This window comes from Caretta caretta, chromosome 6 (genome assembly GCF_965140235.1).
Source record: "Caretta caretta isolate rCarCar2 chromosome 6, rCarCar1.hap1, whole genome shotgun sequence".
In the NCBI taxonomy this organism is placed as follows: domain Eukaryota; kingdom Metazoa; phylum Chordata; order Testudines; family Cheloniidae; genus Caretta; species Caretta caretta.
The window spans coordinates 8341627-8362883 of NC_134211.1; the positions used below are offsets into that span (position 1 = coordinate 8341627).

At 58.2% G+C, this 21257-nt stretch overlaps 2 protein-coding genes across 3 annotated transcripts; both read right to left on the reverse strand.

Annotated features, from left to right (window-relative positions):
* Positions 1-3: 3 nt before the first annotated feature.
* Positions 4-21219, reverse strand: LOC142068357 (uncharacterized). Its single transcript, XM_048853778.2, has 6 exons — positions 20958-21219; positions 19829-19956; positions 17966-19467; positions 5660-5792; positions 2552-2665; positions 4-2167 (listed from the first exon to the last, which is right to left on the reverse strand). The coding sequence occupies exons 2-6, from the start codon at positions 19941-19943 to the stop codon at positions 501-503; spliced, it is 3531 nt and encodes a 1176-aa protein (XP_048709735.2). The 5' UTR covers positions 19944-19956; positions 20958-21219; the 3' UTR covers positions 4-500.
* LOC125638266 (zinc finger protein 202) lies at positions 9464-16030 on the reverse strand. 2 transcript variants are annotated; one of them, XM_048853806.2, is made up of 5 exons: positions 15796-16030; positions 15332-15402; positions 15024-15150; positions 14340-14453; positions 9464-13303 (listed from the first exon to the last, which is right to left on the reverse strand). In XM_048853806.2, the coding sequence occupies exons 1-5, from the start codon at positions 15923-15925 to the stop codon at positions 12693-12695; spliced, it is 1053 nt and encodes a 350-aa protein (XP_048709763.1). In that variant the 5' UTR covers positions 15926-16030; the 3' UTR covers positions 9464-12692. The 2 variants fall into 2 exon arrangements, with proteins under 2 accessions (XP_048709763.1, XP_048709762.1); XM_048853805.2 differs by having other exon boundaries at positions 9464-13306; positions 15796-16027.
* Positions 21220-21257: the final 38 nt, after the last annotated feature.

Sequence of the window (21257 nt, forward strand, 5' to 3'; positions counted from 1 at the left end):
ATCTTCACTAAGATACTGTTTATTGACCGGGGAGAAATAAGAAAAAGAAAACCACCAGCAAAAACTCCTGATGAAAAGCATTTTTTCACTCTCATCTAGGCATGGGTGGCACAGAGCCAGGGGTCTCCATTACCAAGGCTAAAAATGCTACAGCTCTACCATTAGGGGCCATGCTGGGCCTGGGAGGGGTTAATGATCCCTGCCAAGTGGGGAAGGGGGAAAACTACCCCAACTTGGGGCACTCTGTTGGCCACCTCCACCGAAGAGATGCCCGGGACCCCTGAGAAGCAGAACATAACTGCCCTTTACATTTTTCCTTCATAAAGTTTGTGTTTCATTTTTTATTCCGACCTCCCGGGCTCTGACCCCTCCATCTTGTCCCCGGCTGTCTGGGTAGGCGGGTGGCTCAGTGTCCCTGGAAAAAGCCCCACCACGTTTAATTCCTGTTGCACCATCCGATGCCCAAACCCTAGATCCAGCCCCTCCCAAAAATCTTCCCTTCACTCAGGCTCCTCTTTAATCTGCAGGGAGGGTGCCGGCTCCTCTTTAATTTCCCGTGGCAGTTCCGGCTGCTCCTGTTTAACCTGATAGGGCCCATCTTGAATATGCTGAGGCGGCTCCGGTTCCTCCTTCACCTGCAGGGGTGTCCCCGGCTCCTCCTTCACCCGTGGGGTCACCTCACAATCCCACGTCCCCGGCGGGAGCACCACCACCACCTCCTCGGGCTCGCTGCCACCCTCCCCCGGCTGAATGAAGGGGTCCTTGTAGAACCTCGTCCCCACGGCCTCGTGGGAGCCGCCGCTCTCCTTGGCATGAGTCCGCTGGTGCTTGGCGAGAGCCGACCGCTGGCTGAAGCTCTTGCCGCAATGGGTGCAGGAGAAGGGCTTCTCCTGCGTATGGATCCTGGTGTGCTGGACCAGCGTGGAGCTCTGCTTGAAGCCCTTCCCACACTGGCTGCAGCGGAAGGGCCGTTCGCCGGTGTGGGTCCGGTGGTGCCGCTTGAGGGCCGACATACCGCTGAAGTGCCGCCCGCACTGGGCGCAGCCATAGGGCGACTCCCCCGTGTGGGTGCGGCGGTGCTGGGTCAGCGCCGAGCTCTGGCTGAAGCCTTTGCCGCACTGGCCACACTTGTAGGGCCGCTCGCCGGTGTGCAGCCGCCGGTGCGTGGTCAGCACCGAGCGCTGGCTGAAGCTGCGCCCACACTCCTCACAGCGATAGGGCGTCTCGCCGGTGTGGATCCGGCGGTGCTGCACCAGAGCGGAGCTAGCAATGAAGCTCTTGGGGCAGTCGGGGCACTGGTGAGGCTTCTCCCCGGTGTGGGACCGCTGGTGCTGCAGCAGCGAGTGCCGCTTGGTGAAGCTCTTCCCGCAGACGTCGCAGACGTTGGGCCGCTCCCCTGAGTGGCCCCGCACGTGGTCGTTGAAGGTGGCACGGCGCATGAAGCTCTCCCCGCACTGGGGGCAGACGTGGGGCTTCTCCCCGGTGTGCACCCGCCGGTGCTCCGTCAGCGACGAGCCGCGCCGGAAGCTCTTCCCGCACTCGGGGCACTTGTGGGCCCGCTCCCCGGTGTGCGCCACCAGATGCGCCACCAGGGCGGCGATCTCCCCGAAGCGCCGGCCGCACTCCGTGCACTTGTAGGGCAGCCCCCCCGTGTGGCCGCTCTGGTGCCGCAGCAGGTTGGTGCGGGTGCTGTAGGCCGCCCCGCAGTGAGCGCAGACGTAGGGCTTTAACCCGGCGTGGACACGGCCATGGCGGGTCAGGTGGCCTTTCTGCCGGAAGCTCTTCCCGCACTCGGCGCACTGGAAGGGCCTGGCGCCGGTGTGGATGTGCTGGTGTTTGCTGAGGGTGGAGTGGAAGGCGAAGCTCCTCCCGCAGTCAGGGCAGCTGTAAGGTTTCTCTCCTGTGTGGACCCGCTGGTGCTTGAAGAGGTCATAGTTCTTCACAAAGCTCTTCCCGCAGTCGCCACAGATGACACGGCCCACCCGCCTGTGCCGTGCCTGGTGTGCGGATTTAGCCTGGGCCTTCCCCTGTCCCAGCCCCACACCACCCTGGCTCTCGACGGCCTCTCCCCGCTTGAGGCTCTGAGATGTCCCATGTGGCTTTGCTCCCACGGGCCCTTCCCGCTGGTGATTCTCCTCCTCGTTCTCACTCGCCGTCCCGGCACCTGCTGGGAGAGAGAGAGAGAATCCAGCTGGGGCTTGTTCCCGGTGCTGAGTAGAGGGGGCAGCAAAGGGGTTTGTCACTGAGCAGAAAACCTGATGGGCAGGAAGCGAATCCCCCAAACCCTTCCCTGAGGGCAGAGGAGCAGAGGTTCTGCCCCAACAGCCCAGCTGAGTCCTCAGAGAAAGGCTGGGGAAGGTGAGGGCTCCTACCGGAGTTAGGCAGGGCAGATGGGATCCAGGCGTGACACCTGCCATGAGGACAGGGTTCCTGTTGGGACAATACAGAGCAAGTGAAGACAGAACTGGGGGGCCTCCTGTGGCTTTGCTGGGATCCCAGCTTTTCCCTTCACTCCCGGACGGTCTCCGAGCCAGTGTCGCTCATTCCTCACCTGTGTGGTCACCTCTGGGGATCTCCCCTTCCTCGGAGCCCTGGAGATCCGGGACCCTCGGCTCTTCCCCTCGCTCCACCCGGGAGGTCATGGCCAGGTCAAGGATGGGGAATCCTGCTGACAGGGAAGGAAACAGGCAAGATGGCGCTTGGTGAAATCTCCCATGGGGGCTTGATACAGGGAACGCTCCCAGATTTTAACCTTGACCATGTTCTCTGCTGGGAGAAACACAGTATCCCAGAGGGGGAAAGTTCATGGGGCAGTAAGATGCCAGTGGGGAGAGATGGGCTGCTCCCCTATAGGGGAGTCAAGGATGCAAACACAAAGAGGCTGGGGGGGGGGGGGGGCTCAGGCAAATGGAAACTATTAAGCCATTTTAAAACTTGCTAACTGACTCGAGTCTCTTCCAAGAATGCAGATGACCCCAGCAGTTGCCCTGGGCAGTTCAGTGGGCACATGTTTCTCCCAGCTCCTAATCCTCAAGGAGAAGCAACTCCTCACCCAGCGAAATCAGTGTCTCATAATGCTCATGGAAGACGCCCCGTAGAGCTGCCTCTGCCCTTCGTCCAGGTCACCCCACTCTTCCTTGAAGAAGCATACGACCACCTCCTTGAAAGTCACTGGCACCTGGAACCACAAGGGACCCCCATCACAACCCACTGCACCAATTCCCTTCCCTCCACAAAATCAGTGCATGAGCCACAAGGTGCACCACAGAAAGCTTGTGGCAAAACCCCAAGAGAGCAAGGAAGCAGTGAGAGGTTTCCTTGGTGTCGGTTTTGGAACAGAGAGATTACTAAGAAGTGGGCTGGGGCAGGAAAGGAAGAGAAGGGATATGCTCCTACAACAGAATCAAAAGATCCATATATTGAAGCCAAAAGGGACTGTTCTGACCATCTCGTCCAACTCCCTGGATAACTCAGGCGAGAGGATTTCACTCAGCAATTCCTGTATCCAGCCCAATAACTTGTGGTTGAACTAGAGCATAAGTTTTAGAAGGAGAGGTCCCATCTGGATTTCAAGACTCCCTCCTTTGAGAAGCTGGTTAATCACACTCCCTGTTTAAAATGTGTGCCTTATTTCCAGGATGAAGTAATCTAGCGTCCACTTCAAGCCTTTGGATCTTGCTCCTACTTTGCCTACTAGGTTAACGGAGTCCTCTGCCCTCAAGAATCTCCTCCCTACAAAGGTGGTTATAGACTGTGATCAAGTTACCTTTTCACCTTCTCTTCAGTGAGCTAAATCAATCTGGTTAGAGAGCCAGGGCTGCTCTGTGGGAACATGGTGGATTACCCTTTCCAACATGTGGAAGTTAGAGTGAAACCTGAGAGGAAGTGGTGGGAGACTCCGATGCACCCTGTATCTCTCTAAATCCTCTGGTCCTTGCTAACTGGCTCCTGGTACCAAACCTGCCCTCTCTAAGCGAGGAAGATAAAGAAATAGACAACTCCAGCTACACCTTCTGCACCCTTCCCAGTTAGGGAGATCATGTTGGCTGGCAAAGGGAGAGATTTTGAAGAGCTGACCCCAACCAAAGTACCTCCCCTCTACAGCCTTCTGGGCTTCGCACTCAGATGGGCTACGGCTTCCAAACAGTCTCCTGTCTGCGAGTGGCCAAGACGGAGGCTGCCCCCCTGTAGACCCGGCCGGCCGGGATGATTCATGCTGTAGCAATCTCCAGAGGCTGAGATTGCTGCAACTCTTCACTTGTAGCCTCGAGTTGTGATCTCACAAGCGCTTCGGCTGGCCCGGAACGGAGAAGCTGATAGCCACCTGACATCAGCTCTGCTCCTCCACAATGCCTCGCTGCTTCTCAGCCTCCATTTTGGTCCACATGTCATAAAATGGCTAAACTCTCCTCCCGCCTCATGATCCTCTGAGAGCACAAAGCATTGTGGGAATTGGGCGAAACACGTCTGTCTGTCCACCCCTGAACTCTGTCTCCTCCAGGATACCCCTCTCTCCATGAGATGGTCTCTCTCGCCTTTCACTCCACTACCTCTGCTCCTCTGAACCAACTGCGCCACCCCACATCCTCCCCACAACTTCACACCGAGGCCCGTGGAGAAGCCAGCATGTTCCCTGGCAGGTGGAGGGAGCTGGGATTCCTGCCTCTGACTTGTGCTGTGCTGCTGAGCAGAGAGGCCTCATCTCCACGCAAGATGCTGTGATGGCCACCATCTCAGCCAACACACCAGGGACCTGCAGAACTAAGAGCGCACGCTGCTGCAGCTTGAGCTGAAGAACCAAGGCTCTGCAAAGGGGGCTGGAACCGACTCCTATCCTCTGTGGGTCAGGCACTGAGGGGAGATCTGTGGCATACAATCACCAATGGGCAACAACTGCTTCTCGGTGGGGTGGGAGGGGGGAATCAGTGGCCCCTGCGCCCATGAGAAGGGTCTGCCAAGTCGCCACCATCCCCTGGGGGTGGGAAACCCTGCGGATAGGGCATAAAGGGGATAGATGGGGGAGAAATGGAGGAGAAGGGAGGGGAGACTTTGGTAGGCCAGATAACCCAGGTGGCTCGGCAGAAGCTCACCTAGAAGCCAGGCATAAGAAGCCAGGGCAGGGGCTCCTGCCCTCCATCACTCCCCTCCTCATGCAGACCGGACAGCCGGTGCTAATCTGGAAGGGAAACAGGGTCAGGGACCAGACCCACTCTGGCCCAGGTACCTTAGGGATCAAACCCCTCTGCTAGAGCCCAGGGCCACTCTCACGAGGAGCAGGCCCTGCTGGAAACACAATCAGCCACATTAGCAGCCCCCAAGCTCCAGCCACTTGGGGAGCAGCTCCCCCTCCTCGTTCAGGAGCTCCTCTATTGAGGAGGCGCATCCCCTCCACAACTTCACACGGAGGCCCACCTGGGACAACCTGAACTGGGTCTGGGAAACAGTCTAGTCACTGTACAGCTGGCAGCTCCCCCACAGCTCTGCTGGTGCCCCTTCATCCTGACCCACAGGCCCTGCTATCCCAGCCCTGGGCTCCGTGCTGCCCCACAGCCCTGCCGGTACCCCTCAATCCCAACCCACAGCCCTGTTCTCATTTGCTCTTCTTGGCTGCTTGCACCCATTGCCTGCCCCTCTCGCTGGGACTCCCCGCCCCACTCACCGCTCCGGCCAGGGCGATTCCCTCCGGGGCCCTGGGGCTGCAGACGGGGATTCAGCCCCTTTGCACACAGGTTGCAGGGAGTGACTCCGAAGCGAGCCCGGCTGACGGGGGCTGGCCCAGGAAGGTCCGTGGTTTATTGCGTCCCCATTTCAGATCACTTCCTGCGCCTCTCTCTCCGGCTTGGGAACTCAGTGGCCTTAACCCTGCATTTCCCCCCCCCCACACACACACCCCCCCGTGTTGTCAGCCGCGAAAGGGAATCGCCCCAAAATTCACAATCACGAGATTAGCCTGAAAACCCCTGTGACCCGGGTGAAAAAGCAGGAGTGGTTTAAAAATCACGGCAGCTGGGTTGACTCGCATGAGACGGATTCAAAAGTAAAGTTTGCGCGTCACGAGCATTTCTGGGGGGGGGGCCCCACCCCTCACCCCCAGTCTGGGAAGGGACACTGCAGGATCACAGCGCCGACGTTAAATGCACACGCTGCGCTCTGGGGTTGCCTGCCGGCTGCTGGCAGAGGAATCCGCTTAGCCACTGCTGACCCCGGCTGGCGTGGGGGGCTCAGCAGGGGGCGCTCTCCCCTCGCAGTCAGGGCTGGCCCCCATGCCCCAAAGGAGCATTTCCTGCTGAGACAAACACCCTTGCCCCGCCCCCTGCCCCGCCCCTTGCCTGAGGCCCCGCCCCCCACTCATTCCATCCCTTGTGGGGGTGCTCACTCTCCCCACCCTCACTAGCTCATTTTCACCCGACTGGCTCAGGGGGTTGGGGTGCAGGAGGGGGCTGGGCTGCGGGCTCCGGCTGGAGGTGCAGACTTGGAGGGGGCTGGGGATGAGGGGTTTGGGGTGTAGGAGAAGGCTCTGGGCTGGCGCTGAGGGGTTCGGAGTGTGGGAGGGGGCTCTGGGCTGAGGCAGGGGGTTGGGGTCTCCGGCTGGGGGTGCAGAGTCGGGGGGGGCTGGGGATGAAGGGGTTGGGGTGTAGGAGGGTGCTCCAGGCTGGGACCGAGGGATTCGGAGAGCAGGTTGGGGATCAGGGCTGGGGCATGGGAGGGGGTCAGGGGTGCAGGCTCCGGCAGCGCTTACCTCAAGCAGCTCCTGGAAGCAGCGGCATGTCCCCCCTCCAGCTCCTACGCGGAGACATGGGCAGGCGGCTCTGCGCACTGCCCCGTCCGCAGGCACTGCCCCTGCAGCTCCCATTGGCCGTGGTTCCAATTGGCAGCTTCTGGCAAACAGAGTCGAGGGCTGGGGTGGGCAAACTCCGGCTTCTACACGTAGGGGCAGCCAGGGGTTCCGCATGTTGCCCCCACCCCAAGTGCCGCCTCCGCAGCTCCCATTGGCCGGGAACCACGGCCAATGGGAGCTGCAGGGGTGGCATTTGAGGCAGGGGCAGCATGCAGAGCCACTTAGGAGCCAGAGGGGGGACATGCCACTGTTTCTGGGAGCTGCTTGAGGTAAGCACAGCCTGGAGCCTGCACCCCTGACCCCCTCTCGCACCCCAACCTTGATCCTCCTCCTAGGGTGACCACGTCCTGATTTTATAGGGACAGTCCTGATATATGGGGCTTTGTCTTTTAGAGACACCTATTACCCCCCACCCCCGTCCTGATTTTTCGCATTTGCTGTCTGGTCACCCTACCCCCTCCCACTCTCTGAACTCCTCGGTCCCAGTCCAGAGCAGTCTCCTGCATCCCCAACCCCTCATCCCCAGCCCTACCCCAGAGCCAGCACCCCCAGCTGGAGCCCCTACCCTCCCCACACACCCCAACCCACTGCCCCAGCCCAGAGCCCCCTCCTGCACCCTGAACTCCTCATTTCTGGCCCCACCCCAGAGCCTGCACCCCCAGCTGGAGCCCTCACCCCCTCCCGCACCCCAACCCCCAATTTCATGAGCATTCATGGCCCACCATACAATTTCCATACCCAGATGTGGCCCTCGAGCTAAAAAGTTTGCCCACCCTGGTCTAGGGACACTTCAGAGCATGGTTTTACATCCGTGCCCATCCTGGCTAATAGCCATTGATGGAGCAATCCTCCATGAACTTATCCAGTTCTTGTTTGAACCCAGTTATACTTTTGGACTTCACAACATCCTCTGGCAATGAGTTCCACAGGTTGACTGTGCATTGTGTGAAGAAATAGTTCCTTTTGTTTGTTTTAAACCTGCTGCCTATTAATTTCATTGGGTGATCCCTAGTTCTTGTGTTATGTGAAGGAGTAAATAACATTTCCTTATTTACTTTCTCCACACCTATAATGGTTTTATAGGCCTGTATCATATCCCCCCCCTTAGTCATCTCTTTTCCAAGATGAAAAGTCCCAATCTTTTCAATCTCTCCCCCTAAGGAAGCTGTTCAATATCCTTCATCATTTTTTGTTGCCCTTTTCTGTTATTTCCCAATTCCAATATATGTTTTTGAGTTGGGGCGACCAGATCTGCACGCAGTATTCAAGGTGTGCGTGTACCATGGATTTATATAGAGGAAGTATATCTTGTTCTCTATCCCTTTGCTAATGGTTCCTAACATTGTTAGCTTTTTTGACTGCTGCTGCACATTGAGTGGATGTTTTCAGAGAACTATCCACAGTGACTCCAAGATTTCTTTCTTGAGTGGTAACAGTTAATTTAGACCCCATCATTTCATATGTATAGTTGGAATTATGTTTTCCAATATCCACTACTTTGCATGTATCAACATTGAATTTCATCTGCTGCTTGGTTGTCCAACCAATCCCCCAGGTTTGTGAGATCCCTTTGTAACTCTTCGCAGTCTGGTTTGACTTAAATATCTAAACTTTGGTCTTAATAAAAAGACCAAAGCTAAACCTAAAAAACATTCCTGCCCCTTCCACAGCTGCTGGTAGCAGCAGCTGGCAGACCTCGTCCAAGAGGAGGAGACAATGCAGGATACCCATATGGAGTGGCTTTCCGTGGCAGTTGGAAATGGCGGGAGGACAGAATGTTGGGGCCTGAAGGTTTCATGGCAGTTGAAGGAGACATTTGCTGTGCCAGTGTGACCCCCTTTCCTTGATGGGCTGTTGTGGAAGAGATCCTTAGTTATTGCTAAATTAGAACCAGTTAGACTTGTTGTAGGAACCCAGTGTTACTAGACAGGTACCAGATCAGCCCACAGTAGGGCGAGCGGGCTCCGGATTAGGCCAGATGCCACAGCTGTCTTGGGAAGGTCAGATGGGCTTCTCCTGGGCATGCTCAAAGTCAGCAGGGAAAGAGCCATACCAGGCATCCATGTTGACAGGACTTCACATGCCTCCTTTAGGGTGGTAGCAGCTGCCCCTAGAAATACAAGCGGGGTGTGACAGAAAGGCCAGACACACTAGAGAGAGCAGCTCTAGCTATGGGGCCACCTGGCCTTGCACTTTGTAGACCCTGAGCAAGGACTTGAATGGAGATGCTCAGGAACTGACAGGGGGAATATGTCCACTAGCCAAGCATGCGCCATCTGTCCCCGGGACATGGAGCTGCATGGAGAATAACCTACTACTGCTACCTGCTAAATAAGTCCATCTTTTAGTTCATAGGGACAGAGGCCTATACCGTCTTTAGTGGCTAAAGATCCCAGCTTCGGCCTGCCTACCCATGCTATGGGGTGGGCACACAAGAGTAGTGATCAGAAAGGAGGAGGAGAAAATCCAAAAGGAGATCCTACACAGAGCAGGACAGGAATTCGTTTTCTGTCCCATTAAAATTTTCAAATTTTTGGAAATTTTTCCCATCCTGAATTGGGATGCAAATTAAAATTTTGACATCTTTAGTGAGCTGAAAATCTGGAAAAAAAAAGAAAAAGCAGGTTCAGATTTCATTATTATAATTTCATGATATTTCACTTTAATTTTGACCTTTTTTTTGTCATTTCCCCCCTATAATTAGCTTACATTTCCAAACGAAAAGCTGCGTTGAAATGGAAAAATTAAAATTTTAATTTAAAAAACGTCAAAATAAGTCATTTGAACAATTTGAAACCTGTTGGGTTGGGGTTTTTTCCAGTCAAGAAATTTGTCAAGAATTTCCCACAAATAGTTTTCGTTTTGGCAAATCGGCATTTTTGATGGAAACATTTTATCAACATATTTCTAACCACCTCTAGTCCTCTACAGATAACAGTAAGCTAGATCTGACAAACAGGGGGAGTAGATTTAATTTATATAACGTTAATAGTTCTATTGCATTCATCACCAACACGTGTGTTAGACACACACTGAAGAGCCATGGTGTTTTAAACCTAGGACCACGTAAAACTTACATACAGAGCATTTATTTTACACAGATATAGAACATTTCAGCCATAGCTCTCAAACTTCTGCATGGAGGAAGGGAGGTCTTATCACCCTCGGTTTACAGATGAGGAAAGTGAGGTACTGGTAGAAGTGACTTTTAAAGTTTAACACAGCATGTCACAGCCAGAATGCCTATAAGTCCTGACTCGCTGTCCTCCTGCTCTAACCAACGAGACTATGCTCCCTTGCGAGAGCTGGGGATAGAACCCAGGAGTCCTGATCTCTCCAGTGCCTTCCAGACTTAACATATTCCACCCTTTTTGTCTCTGTAACAAGGTAGGAAATTCACATCTCTCAAGCCAGAGAGTCAGTAACCACTCCTCTCCAGATCCATCAAATCCTGAGCCAAGCTCCAACTGACCCAGATCAGGGGTGGCCAACCTGAGCCTGAGGAGCCAGAATTTACCAATGTACATTGCCAAAGAGCCAGAGTAATATGTCAGCAGCCCTACCATCAGGTCCCCGCCTCTTGCCCGCCAGCAGTCCCACCGATCAGCGCCTCCCACTCCCTCACCGTGCCTCCTGCCCACCACAATCAGCTGTTTCACAGCATGCAGGAGGCTCTGGAGGGGAAGAGGGAGGAGCGAGGGCAAGCTTCCCCTCTAGGTACAGACAATGCAAAGCCAAGCTGGGGATGTGAATCATGAACGCCCTAAGATTAGGGACCAGGATGGATTTGTAATTTATTATTTATATTACTAATGCAAAGGGTCATCACTGAGATCAGGGCCCCCAGTGTGCCCGGGCTGCACAGACCCCATCCGAGATCATGGCCCCAGTGGTATTAGGTGCTGCACAGACCCCAACGGAGATTGAGTCCCCCAATGTGCCAGGCGCTGCACAGTCCCCCACTGATATCAGGCCCCCATCGTGTCAGGCACTGCACAAACCTGGTTGAGATCACAGCCCTATTGTGCCAGGCACTGCACAGACCCCAACTGAGATCAGGTCCCCATCATGCCAGGCACTGCATAGGCCTGACTGAGATCAGGACCCCCATAGTGCCAGGTGCTGCATAGACACAGTGAGAGACAGTCCCTGCCCCCAGAAGCTCACCATTTAAATAAGACAAGGAATAGGAGGGGAGACAATGGCAAAATGACTGGCTGAAGGTCACGTAGCAAGTTGGTGGCAGAGCCAGGAATCAGTGTGTGAGACGGTTAATGATTCCTGCTGAGCAAGGGGCAGAGCAGGGGAACTTAACCCCATTCTGGAGCAGTTTGCACCTTGAGGGCTGCACTAATTCCTGGAGGTGTTTGTTGTGAAGCAAAACAATCAGCCTCACTTTTTCCTCCATCAACTGCTTTGTGGCTTATTCACATAACACAGCTGCTAATGGCAGTCAGACCATCCAGGATTGCACCAGTGACTTCAAAATATAAGAGTATAAGCTGTTACAGCAAAGACCAAACCCTCTTTAACCAGGGCTATAACAGACTCATATCCTTTGTGGGTCAGGGACAGACGGGGAGCTATGACACATCACCAGTGGGTTACGCTACTGCCTCCCAACTAACGGGTCTGGTCAATTAACTTAAGCCAAAGGGGACTGAGGGTGGAGCTCGATGGAAAATGTTTCTGGGGGGTTTCTCCTCTCCCCTTTCCCCCCTCCCCCAAAGTTTTTGATGAGAAAAGGAGGAAAAATCACTTGCCTAAATTTTTCAAGGAAAATTTTGTTTTTTCCAGCAAAAATTGGAAAATTTCAGACAAAACAGAAAGTGTAAATTTGGAAATGCTTCATGGGAGTTGTAGTTTTGGTGCCTCATGCTCCCATTCTCTTCCATAGGCTGGCAGTGGCCTACCTGGTTGGACTACATCTCCCATGATGTACTCTGGTCTCCCCCAGGAGATGGGAGGTAGTGCATCATGGGAGATGTAGTCCATAGAGTACAACCAAACCACAACTCTCGGGAAGCATTAGGGCACATACACAAATTGAAACATTTCAGTTTCCGACTTAAATTTTTCTATTTTCGGGCATCTGTTTCTTTAACAAAAAAATTCAACATTTTCCATGGAATGCGAACACTTTTCATGGAAAAACTTCATTTAATCAAAAATCCAATATTTCATCAAAATAAAGTTTAAATGAATTTTTTTCAGCCATTATAATTATGCCTGGCTCTTATCTAGTGATTTCCATTAGAAGATCTCAAAGAACTTTACAGTATCATTGTCCCCATTTTGCAGATGGGGAAACTGAGGCATAGAGGTGGCCGTGACTTGCCTAAGACCACCCAGCAAGCCAGAGGCTGAGCCAGGAAGAGAACCCAAAAGTCCTAATGTAGTGCTCTGTCCACTAGACCAGTGCTTCTCAACCTTCCCAGACTACTGGACCCCTTTCTGGCTTGTCTTGCGTACTGCCAAGTTTCACCTCCACTTAAAAACGAATTGCTTACAAAATCAGACATAAAAATACAAATATGTCACAGCACACTAGTACTAAAAAACTGCTCACTTTCTCATTCTGTATGAAATTTTAGTTTTACTGACTTCGCTAGTGCTTTTTATGTAGCCTGCTGTAAAACTAGGCAAATAACTAGATGAGCTGATGTATCCCCTGGATGACATCTGCGTACCCCCAAGGATACGTTTACCCCTGGTTGAGAACCACTGCACTAGACCACACTGCCTCACAGCCCAGCTCCAGATTTTGGATCAAGAGATCACAGGTTCAGTCCCTGTATTCGTTATAGCTGCTCTCTTCTCACTCCCCAGACCAACAACCCAAGTGCAGATCCCATCACCCACTCTCCTCTTTCACAGGCTCAGTATACCACATCCCACCAGCCTCCCCCTCGAGGTCCTGTGCCTGGACGAAGGGGTCCTTGTAGACCCGTGTCCCCACAGGTCCATTGGTGGGGTCTCCATGGTTCAGGTGCTCAGTCTGGTGCTGGGTCAGTGCAGCACTGTGCCTGAAGCCCCTGCCGCATTCAGCGCAGAAACAGGGCCCCTCCTGAGCATGGACGCGCCGGTGCCGGCTCAGGGCCGAGCTAAGCTTGAAGCTTTTCCCGCAGCGGGTGCAGGGGAAGGGCCGCTCGCCGGTGTGGACCCGCTGGTGGCGATCCAAGCTGGAGCGGATGGCGAAGCACCTCCCGCAATCAGGGCACTGGTAGGGCCTCTCACCCGTGTGCGTGCGCTGGTGTTTGATTAACTCCGAGTTCTTTGTGAAGCTTTTCCCACAATCCCCGCAGCTGATGGGCCCTGCCCTCCTGCGCCTGTGCCCTGGCTCCTTCTCTGCCCGCTGTCGTCCTGTTCTGCTGCCATCTCCCCTCTCAGGGCTCTGGGACGTCCCATTCGGCTCCGCTCCCGCAGGCCCTTCCTGCTGGAAATTCTCCTTCTCTATCCCGGCACCTGCTGGGAGGGAGAGAGAATCCAGGCGGGAATCATAATTTTACCAAGGTCCAAAATGCATAGCTTCATAGATTCCAAGGCTAGAAGAGATCATCTAGTCCAACCTCCTATCGAGCACAGGCTAGAGAACATCCCCGAATTACTTCCTCTTTGAAGTAGCACAGATCTTTTAGAAAAACATCCAAACTTGGTTTTAAAATTGACCAGGATGGGGGGAATGACTGGTTGGCTTAGGGGGTCTTGGCCTCTCCCCATGCCAGTCTCTCAAGCACTGCTAGCTGGCATTGGGGTCCTGTCCCCCAACTCTAGGAACAAACCTGTCCTGTAACATCAGCCACCCGTTCTACTGAGGGAACAACCAGCTGAGTGAGGGCTGGCCCCAGTGCCACACTAGGGGGCGCTGAGCTGCAGAGAGCAGGATTGGGGGCTCAGTAGGGGGCGCCCTCACCTCACAGTCAGTGCTGGCCCAATGCAGCGACAGGGGGCACCGTGTTGCCAGGAGCAAAGTGGGGGCTCAGTGAGGGGCTCTCTCCCCTCACAATCTGTACTGACCCCAATGTGTCCCACCTGGCTGCTTAGAGATTCAAGTTATCTCTGTGGTGTATAGGAACTGCATAGTATTCCTTTAAATAGCATGCGAGCCCTCTAGTGGTGTTCACTGTGTTTTAGAAGCCACTAGAGGTGTAATATGCCCCTAGCTAGGCTTTACCGTCTGTGTGTAATTAGTCCTGGTGGTTACACCAGGGCAGCTGGGCCTGAATTGGTTCTTCAGATTATTGCTGTTGTGCAAAGAGCAAAAGACATGACAGACTCTTCTAAATCCTGGGGGCTGGGAGCTGCTGTTCAGAACTGGGGGGCCGCTCACAGTGGCTTTGCTGGGATCCAGGAGTGACGCCTGCCGTGAGGACAGGTGCCTGCTGGGGACAATACTAAGCGAGACCAAACAGAACTGGGGGGCTCCTAGTGGCTTTGCTGGGATCCCAGCTTTTCCCTTTACTCCCGGATGCTCTACGAGCCAGAGTAACTCATTCCTCACCTATGTGGGCGCCTATCGGGATCTCCCTTTCCTGGGAGCCCTGGAGATCCAGGACCCTCGGTTCTTCCCCTCGCTCCATCCAGGAGATCACGGCCAGGTCAGGGACGGGGAATCCTGCTCGGGGGAAGGAAACAGGCGAGATGACGCTTCGTGAAGTCTCCCTGGAGGGCTCAGTGCAAAGAAGGCGCCCTCGTTTTAATCCCGACCCTGTTTTCTGCTGGGGGGCGTGGGGGAGGATATGTTTACAGGGACCCTTGGGGCAGGGTGATGCCTGGGGGAAATGGGCTGTGCCCCCCATAAGGGAGTCAGGGATCTCAACACACAGTGAGAGGCCCGAATGGCTCAGGGAGTCGCTGGGCCATTCCTAGCCCGGCAGAGAGAGCAGAACCCCTGCTGGGCACAGAGCTGCCTTGGGAGGGGGATACAGGGATTCAGTGCCTGTGTGAACTGGAGCAAGGACATGCAGCCACCTGTGCCCTGGAGAGCCCTGGGGGAGGGGATCAAACTACCCCATGTGAATCCCCTTCCAATGAGGGGCTGTGGGGGTGACAGTCTCTCCTGTGGGGTTGGGGCAGGGGCCAATCCCCCAGAAATCTACGGGGCCAGGGAAGAGCCCTGAGCCGAAGCTATCCGGGGCTCCCCGCTACATCAGCTCCTGATCCCCGAGGGGCAACGGCGCCTCACCCAGCGAGATGAGAGTCTGGTAGTTCTCCTGCATGACGTCCCTGTAGAGCTGCCTCTGCCCTTCGTCCAGGAGGCCCCACTCCTCCCGGGAGAAATACACGGCCACCTCCTCGAACCCCACCGGCGCCTGGAACCAGAAGGGACCCCGCTCAGCACCTGCCGCTCCAGCCACGGCCCCCAGCGCTGGATCGGAGGGCGGGCAGCGAGGGGCACAGCTGGGAGAGCCCAAAGGGGGAGTCTGTGGAGCAGGATCCAGGGGGAAGGTGCAGTGCTCACTGTCGGATAGCACATCCCGCTGCGCATCTCACCTGGTAGCCAGCCGCAGCGACCACCAGCTCCTGTGCCAGGCCGCTCCCCTCCTCGCCCAGGGCAGGCCGATCTGTGGGGAGGACAGGGAGGTGAGAGGCCAGGGCACAGCCCCACGGGGACGTGTGCATGGCCCCCTATGGAGCAAACCGCTCTGCTGGAGACCCGTGGCTGGCACAACATCCAGGGGGCCCTGCTGGGGTCATGCTCATCCTGGGGCACATGGGCGGCTGCTGGGATCGCCAGCCCCCTTGGCACAGCTCCCAGCCCCACGGAGCCATCTCTCTGCTGCTCCCCCATGATCTGGGGCACGTGAACCCTGCGGGCAGCCCCGGGGGCACGAGACACAAACACTCGCCGAGTCTGTTCCAGCCGCACACACGGAGCCCAGCTCTGCAGCTCCAGCGACTCCCGATTTCAGCCCTGCCGGACCCGGTTCGCGCCCCGCCGCCCAGCCCCGCCGTACCCACGTCCTGCCGCCCGCGGGGCTCCGGCAGCGGCTGGTCCGGGGAGCCCCGGGGGAGCCGCCGGCCTCCGCCCCCCGGCTGGGAACCGGGACAGGGACCAGGCTCCAGCTGGGAGCGCGGGGGATCCATCGGGCCTGAGAGCCTGTCCCGTCTGCCGGCGTCACGTCCCCACGTGTGTCACCCGGAGCCAATCCGCTTAGACCAGGGAAATGAATGGGCCCTGCCCGTGCCCCTCACTCCCGACCTGCAGCCCCTGCTATGCCAGCCCTGGGCCTCCCCCTCCCTCGTCAATCGCAACCCGCCGCCCCTGGGCTTGCCCCATCTCTCCCCATAATCACAGCCCTGTGCTACCGGTTGCCGTGCTGCAGGGGGCGCTCTCCCCTGTAAGGCAGTGCTGACCCCAATGCGGTGGTAGGGAATGTAGTGCTGGGGGGGGCTTATCAGGGGGCACTCTCCCCCCCACAGTCCGTGCTGGCCCCAGCGTGGTGCTAGGGGGTGCTGTGCTGTAGGGGGCAGGATGGGGGATCAGTAGGGGGCCCTCTCCCCTGTGGGTCAGTAGTTTAAGTCGATGCCCCAGCACTCTAGTGGGGTTGCAATCTAGACACTCAGTAGTGAGCTCCTGGGATTCAGCTGGCATCTAACCCCCAGGCCACGCCCCTTGCAGCCATTTGCCCATGTTGCGTGACTTATCCCAAGAGTCTGGACCTGGACCCTCAGGCCGAACCCCAACTCTGGTGAACACACTCCTTGCTGGCCTCCCCCCCAAGGTTTTCCTTGCTCACGGATGCCCCTCCTCTTCCTGTTCCAAATTCCCTCCCCAGTTCAAGGAGAAAAGGCCCAATGGATAGTAAAATGGCTGCTGCCAAGGACCCCTCCCCCTGGGTGGCAGCAGCCAGAGCGCAGGCATCAGAGACAGGGCTTTGCAGTGAGCTTGGCAGTGCCAACCTGGCTGCAGCAGCAGGATGGGGGTGGCAGGGATGAAGGGTTCCGTGGTGGTTGAAAATGGCACTCAGAGTGGAATGCTGGGGGCCTGAGGATTCCGTGGCAGCTTGGAGCAGAATGCTGGGGGCCTGAGGATTCCGTGGCAGCTGTGGGTGGAATGTTGGGACCCAAAGGTTCCAGGGTAGTCTGTAGGGGAAAACCGCACCAGTTTTCAGCCCTCTCTCAGCCCTGGCACTGAATCTGTGCGAGGAGATGTGTTGGCCGCACCCAGCACCATGGGGTCCTGCTCCCTGACTGAGGCCTGTAGGTGCTACTGTAATACAAAGAGTAACAGCTCCTGGCTCTTACAGAGCATCATTCATCCCTAGATCTGGGTGCCATACAACAGAGCTAATTAGCTTCATCCTGGCCGTGCAGCTGGGAAACCAAGGCATAGAGGGGGAAGTGACTTGCCTGAGATCCCACAGCAAGTCAGCAGCAGAGCTTAGAACCCAGGAGTCCTAACTCCCTGGTTTGGCCCCTCCCCCCACTCAACCCCCCTCCCCTCCCAGAGCCAGGGATAGAACCCAGGAGACCTGGCTCACTAAATACACACCAAGTTCCACCACCTCACTGATCTAACCACTCTCATTCGCAGCCCTTTGCATGTCTACAGCATGAGCCAGCCGCTGGCCCTGCAGAGCCGCCATGGACTGTGTGTGAGGGAGGTACTGGGGGTTTATTGTTTTAAGATGAAGTAGAAACAGAGACAATGGATAAAAAACGTACTTGTGCCCATCACACCAGACAGGCCCGGGAGCCTTGGGGGCAAAGGCCATACACATCAGTCCTTGGGGACTAGCTCAGGGGGTGGCTACTGGCATCGGGAAGGAGATGGGCTGCCCTCCACCTGGGAGCATCCATCTCTCTGGCCTTGTGGGGAGCAGCCCCTAGAGCTCCCAGCCCCTGCACCCCTCGCCGGCCCTGGGAGAGGGGAAGGAGCAGAGAATAAGGCCCAGAGAAGGTGAGATCCAGGTAGCGATAGGCTGGGCCTATGGGGGTTAATAATCCCTGCTGAGTGGAGGATGGTGAAGGGGGAGATGCCCCCACCCCAGGTAATTTGCCCCCAGTTCCAGTACAGAGGGGATTCCTGGTGCAGAGATGACTATTCCCCATGACACCCAAATCCAGCCACGCTGAATCAGGAGACGGCAGGCGGCAACACCCGGCTCCCACCCGCCTCCATCACTCCGGCTCCTCTTTGATCTGTACGTCCAGCTCTGCGTCCCACGTCCCGGGAGGCAGCACCAGCACCTCCCCCACCCCGTCCTCCTCGTCGTCCTCATCCCGCGGCTGGACAAAGGGGTCCCGGTAGATCCGGGCCCCGCCGGGCCCCGTCAGAGGGTCGCTCTCCTTGGTGTGGGTGCGCTGGTGCTGGGTGAGGGCAGAGCCCTGGGAGAAGCTTCGCCCGCACTGGGGGCAAGGGTAGGGGCGCTCGCCGGTGTGCACCCGCTGGTGCTGGATGAGGGTGGAGCCCTGGGAGAAGGCTTTGCCGCACTGGGAACAGACATAGGGTTTCTCTCCAGTGTGGGTGCGGCCGTGCTGGGCCAGGGCCGAGCTGTGCTTGAACGCTTTCCCGCACTGGCTGCAGCGGTAGGGCCGCTCCCCGGTGTGGATGCGCTCGTGCCGCTTGAGGGCCGAGAGGTCTCCGAAGCGCTTGCCACAGGCCCCGCAGCCATAGGGGGTCTCCCCGGTGTGGATGCGCTGGTGGGTGGCCAGCGCCGAGCTTTGGCTGAAGCCTTTGCCGCAGTCGGTGCAGCGGTAGGGCCGCTCCCCGGTGTGGACCCGCTGGTGCCGTTTGAGGGCCTTGCGGTCGCTGAAGCGCTTCTGGCACTCCGGGCACGGGAACGGGCGCTCCCCGGTGTGCAGCCTCTGGTGGGTGATGAGGGCAGAGCTCACGCTGAAGCTGCGCCCGCAGTCGCCGCAGACGTAGGGGCGCTCGCCGGTGTGGGTGCGCCGGTGCAGCACCAGGGAGGAGCGCTGGCTGAAGCCCTTCCCACACTGCGGGCAGCCGTAGGGCCGCTCCCCGGTGTGGACCCGCTGGTGCTCCCGCAGCGACGAGCCGCGCCGGAAGCCCTTCCCGCACTCGGGGCAGACGTGGGGCTTCCCGCTGTGGACCACGGCGTGGCCCGCCAGCGCCGCCGCCTCCCCGAAGCGCCGGCCGCACTCGGGGCACTTGTAGGGCAGCCCCCCCGTGTGGCCGCTCTGGTGGCGCAGGAGGTTGGTGCGGGTGCTGTAGGCCTCCCCGCAGTGGGCGCAGACATGGGGCTTCTCCGTGGCGTGGACGTGGGCGTGGCGGGTCAGGTGCTCCTTGTGGCGGAAGCTCTTCCCGCACTCGGCGCAGGGGTACGGCCTGGCGCCGCTGTGGATGCGCTGGTGGCGGAGGAGGTTGGAGCTGTTGGTGAAGCCCTTCCCGCAGTCGGGGCACGGGTAGGGCCGCTCCCCCGTGTGGGTGCGCTCGTGCTTGACGAACTCCGACTCCTTGGCGAAGCTCTTCCCGCAGTCCCCGCAGATGATGGGCCCCTCGCGGGAGGAGCGGCCTGGCGGGGCCACTTCACCATCCCGCTTCGCCCGCCTCTGCCGGCCCAATTCACTGGCCTCCCCCGCCTTGGGGCTCCGGGACGGCCCGTGCGGCTCCGGTTCCACTGGCCCTTCCCACAGGGGAATTTCCTCCTCCGTCCCGGTACCTGCTGGGAGAGAGAGAGAGAATCCAGCCAGGGCTCATTCCCTGCGCCGGAGAGAGAACGGGCAGCAAAGGGAGCGGAAAACCTGCTGGACAGGAAGCAAACACACACCACCACCCCGCCAAATCCTTCCCCAGAGGGGAGAGGAGGAGCCAGGTCTGCCTCAATAGCCCAGCATAACCCCGAGCAGCTCACTGCACCCTTCCACCACAGAAAGGAACTGGCGGCCACCCGCCAGCCCGCGAAGCTTCTCCCTTAGCTCAGGCACTACGGGTGAGAGCTACCGCTCAGCCCCCGTGGGTGACCCGAGCTCTGGCGTCATGGTCCCGCAATCTGGTGCATGCACTGCCCAGCCCCCACTGGTTACCCGTTCCCTGCTGTGCTTCGGGATCCTCTGGATGCTCAGCAAGCGGTTGGTTCTCTGCTGCCAGGGGTGTATTTTGCTCCATCTCCTCCTGGGACAGGCTGCCCGGCTGCGCCATCGAATCTCGGGCCCTGGAAACACCCAAAGACACCAGTCACCACAGAGCCAGGACCGAGAGGAACTGGGGAGAGGAGTCTTCGTGGAGAGGCACAAATAACCAAGCACCATGAAGAAATATTCAGCCCCCTGCCCACCCCGGAGACCCGGCTGGCTGGAAGGACCCGGCTCTCAGGAGCCAGCAGACTGGGGTTAGAAGTGAATACAGCAGGCTGGCTGCACACTGCCCCCCAATACAGCCCTGCCAGCGCCCCTCAATCGCAACCCACAGCCCCTGCTATGCCAGCCCTGGGCTCCCCCCCCCCCCACACACAGCCCTGCCGGCGCCCCTCAATCCCGACCCACAGCCCCTGCTAGCCCAGCCCTGGGCTCCCCCCACACACAGCCCTGCCGGCGCCCCTCAATCCCGACCCACAGCCCCTGCTAGCCCAGCCCTGGGCTCCCCCCACACACACCGCCCTGCCGGCGCCCCTCAATCCCGACCCACAGCCCCTGCTAGCCCAGCCCTGGGCTCCCCCCACACACAGCCCTGCCGGCGCCCCTCAATCCCGACCCGCAGCCCCTGCTAGCCCAGCCCTGGGCTCCCCCCACACACACACCGCCCTGCCGGCGCCCCTCAATCCCGACCCGCAGCCCCTGCTAGCCCAGCCCTGGGCTCCCCCCACACACAGCCCTGCCGGCGCCCCTCAATCCCGACCCGCAGCCCCCGCCAGCCCAGCCCTGGGCTCCCCCCACACACACCGCCCTGCCGGCGCCCCTCAATCCCGACCCGCAGCCCCTGCTAGCCCAGCCCTGGGCTCCCCCCACACACACCGCCCTGCCGGCGCCCCTCAATCCCGACCCACAGCCCCTGCTAGCCCAGCCCTGGGCTCCCCCCACACACACCGCCCTGCCGGCGCCCCTCAATCCCGACCCACAGCCCCTGCTAGCCCAGCCCTGGGCTCCCCCCACACACACCGCCCTGCCGGCGCCCCTCAATCCCGACCCGCAGCCCCCGCCAGCCCAGCCTCCTTGCCGTGGCCGCTTGCTCCAAGCAGCGATTTGCTGCCTCTGTTTCTCTCAATCCCGGGGCCGCGTCTCGCTGGGACTCTGCGTCTCCCCTGCGCCTGGACCGGGCCGCGGGGGGCCGGATCTGGGCTGCCCGGCCGGGGCGGGCTCTTCACAGACCCGGATCCGGCGCCCGGGGACCCACGTGCCTGCCCGGGGCGCTCAGCCCCGCCGCTGCCGAGCGGATCCGCAGCCGCTGGCTTTTGCAGCAGGAAGTGGCTCCCTTCGCTGCCTCCTCCCCATCCCCTCCCTCGCCCCATCCCCCCCC

Coding starts and splice junctions, on each gene's coding strand:
- LOC125638266 (XM_048853805.2), bottom strand. CDS start 15,925: ATGGATCCCCCGCGCTCCCAGCTGGAGCCTGGTCCCTGTCCCGGTTCC. Junction 15,403..15,795: donor CCGCGGGCGGCAGGACGTGG/GTACGGCGGGGC, acceptor TCCTCCCCACAG/ATCGGCCTGCCCTGGGCGAG. Junction 13,307..14,339: donor CCCGATAGGCGCCCACATAG/GTGAGGAATGAG, acceptor TCTCCCTCCCAG/CAGGTGCCGGGATAGAGAAG.
- LOC142068357 (XM_048853778.2), bottom strand. CDS start 19,943: ATGGCGCAGCCGGGCAGCCTGTCCCAGGAGGAGATGGAGCAAAATACA. Junction 19,468..19,828: donor CGAAGCACAGCAGGGAACGG/GTAACCAGTGGG, acceptor TCTCTCTCCCAG/CAGGTACCGGGACGGAGGAG. Junction 5,793..17,965: donor AGATCAAAGAGGAGCCGGAG/TGATGGAGGCGG, acceptor GGGACGCAATAA/ACCACGGACCTTCCTGGGCC.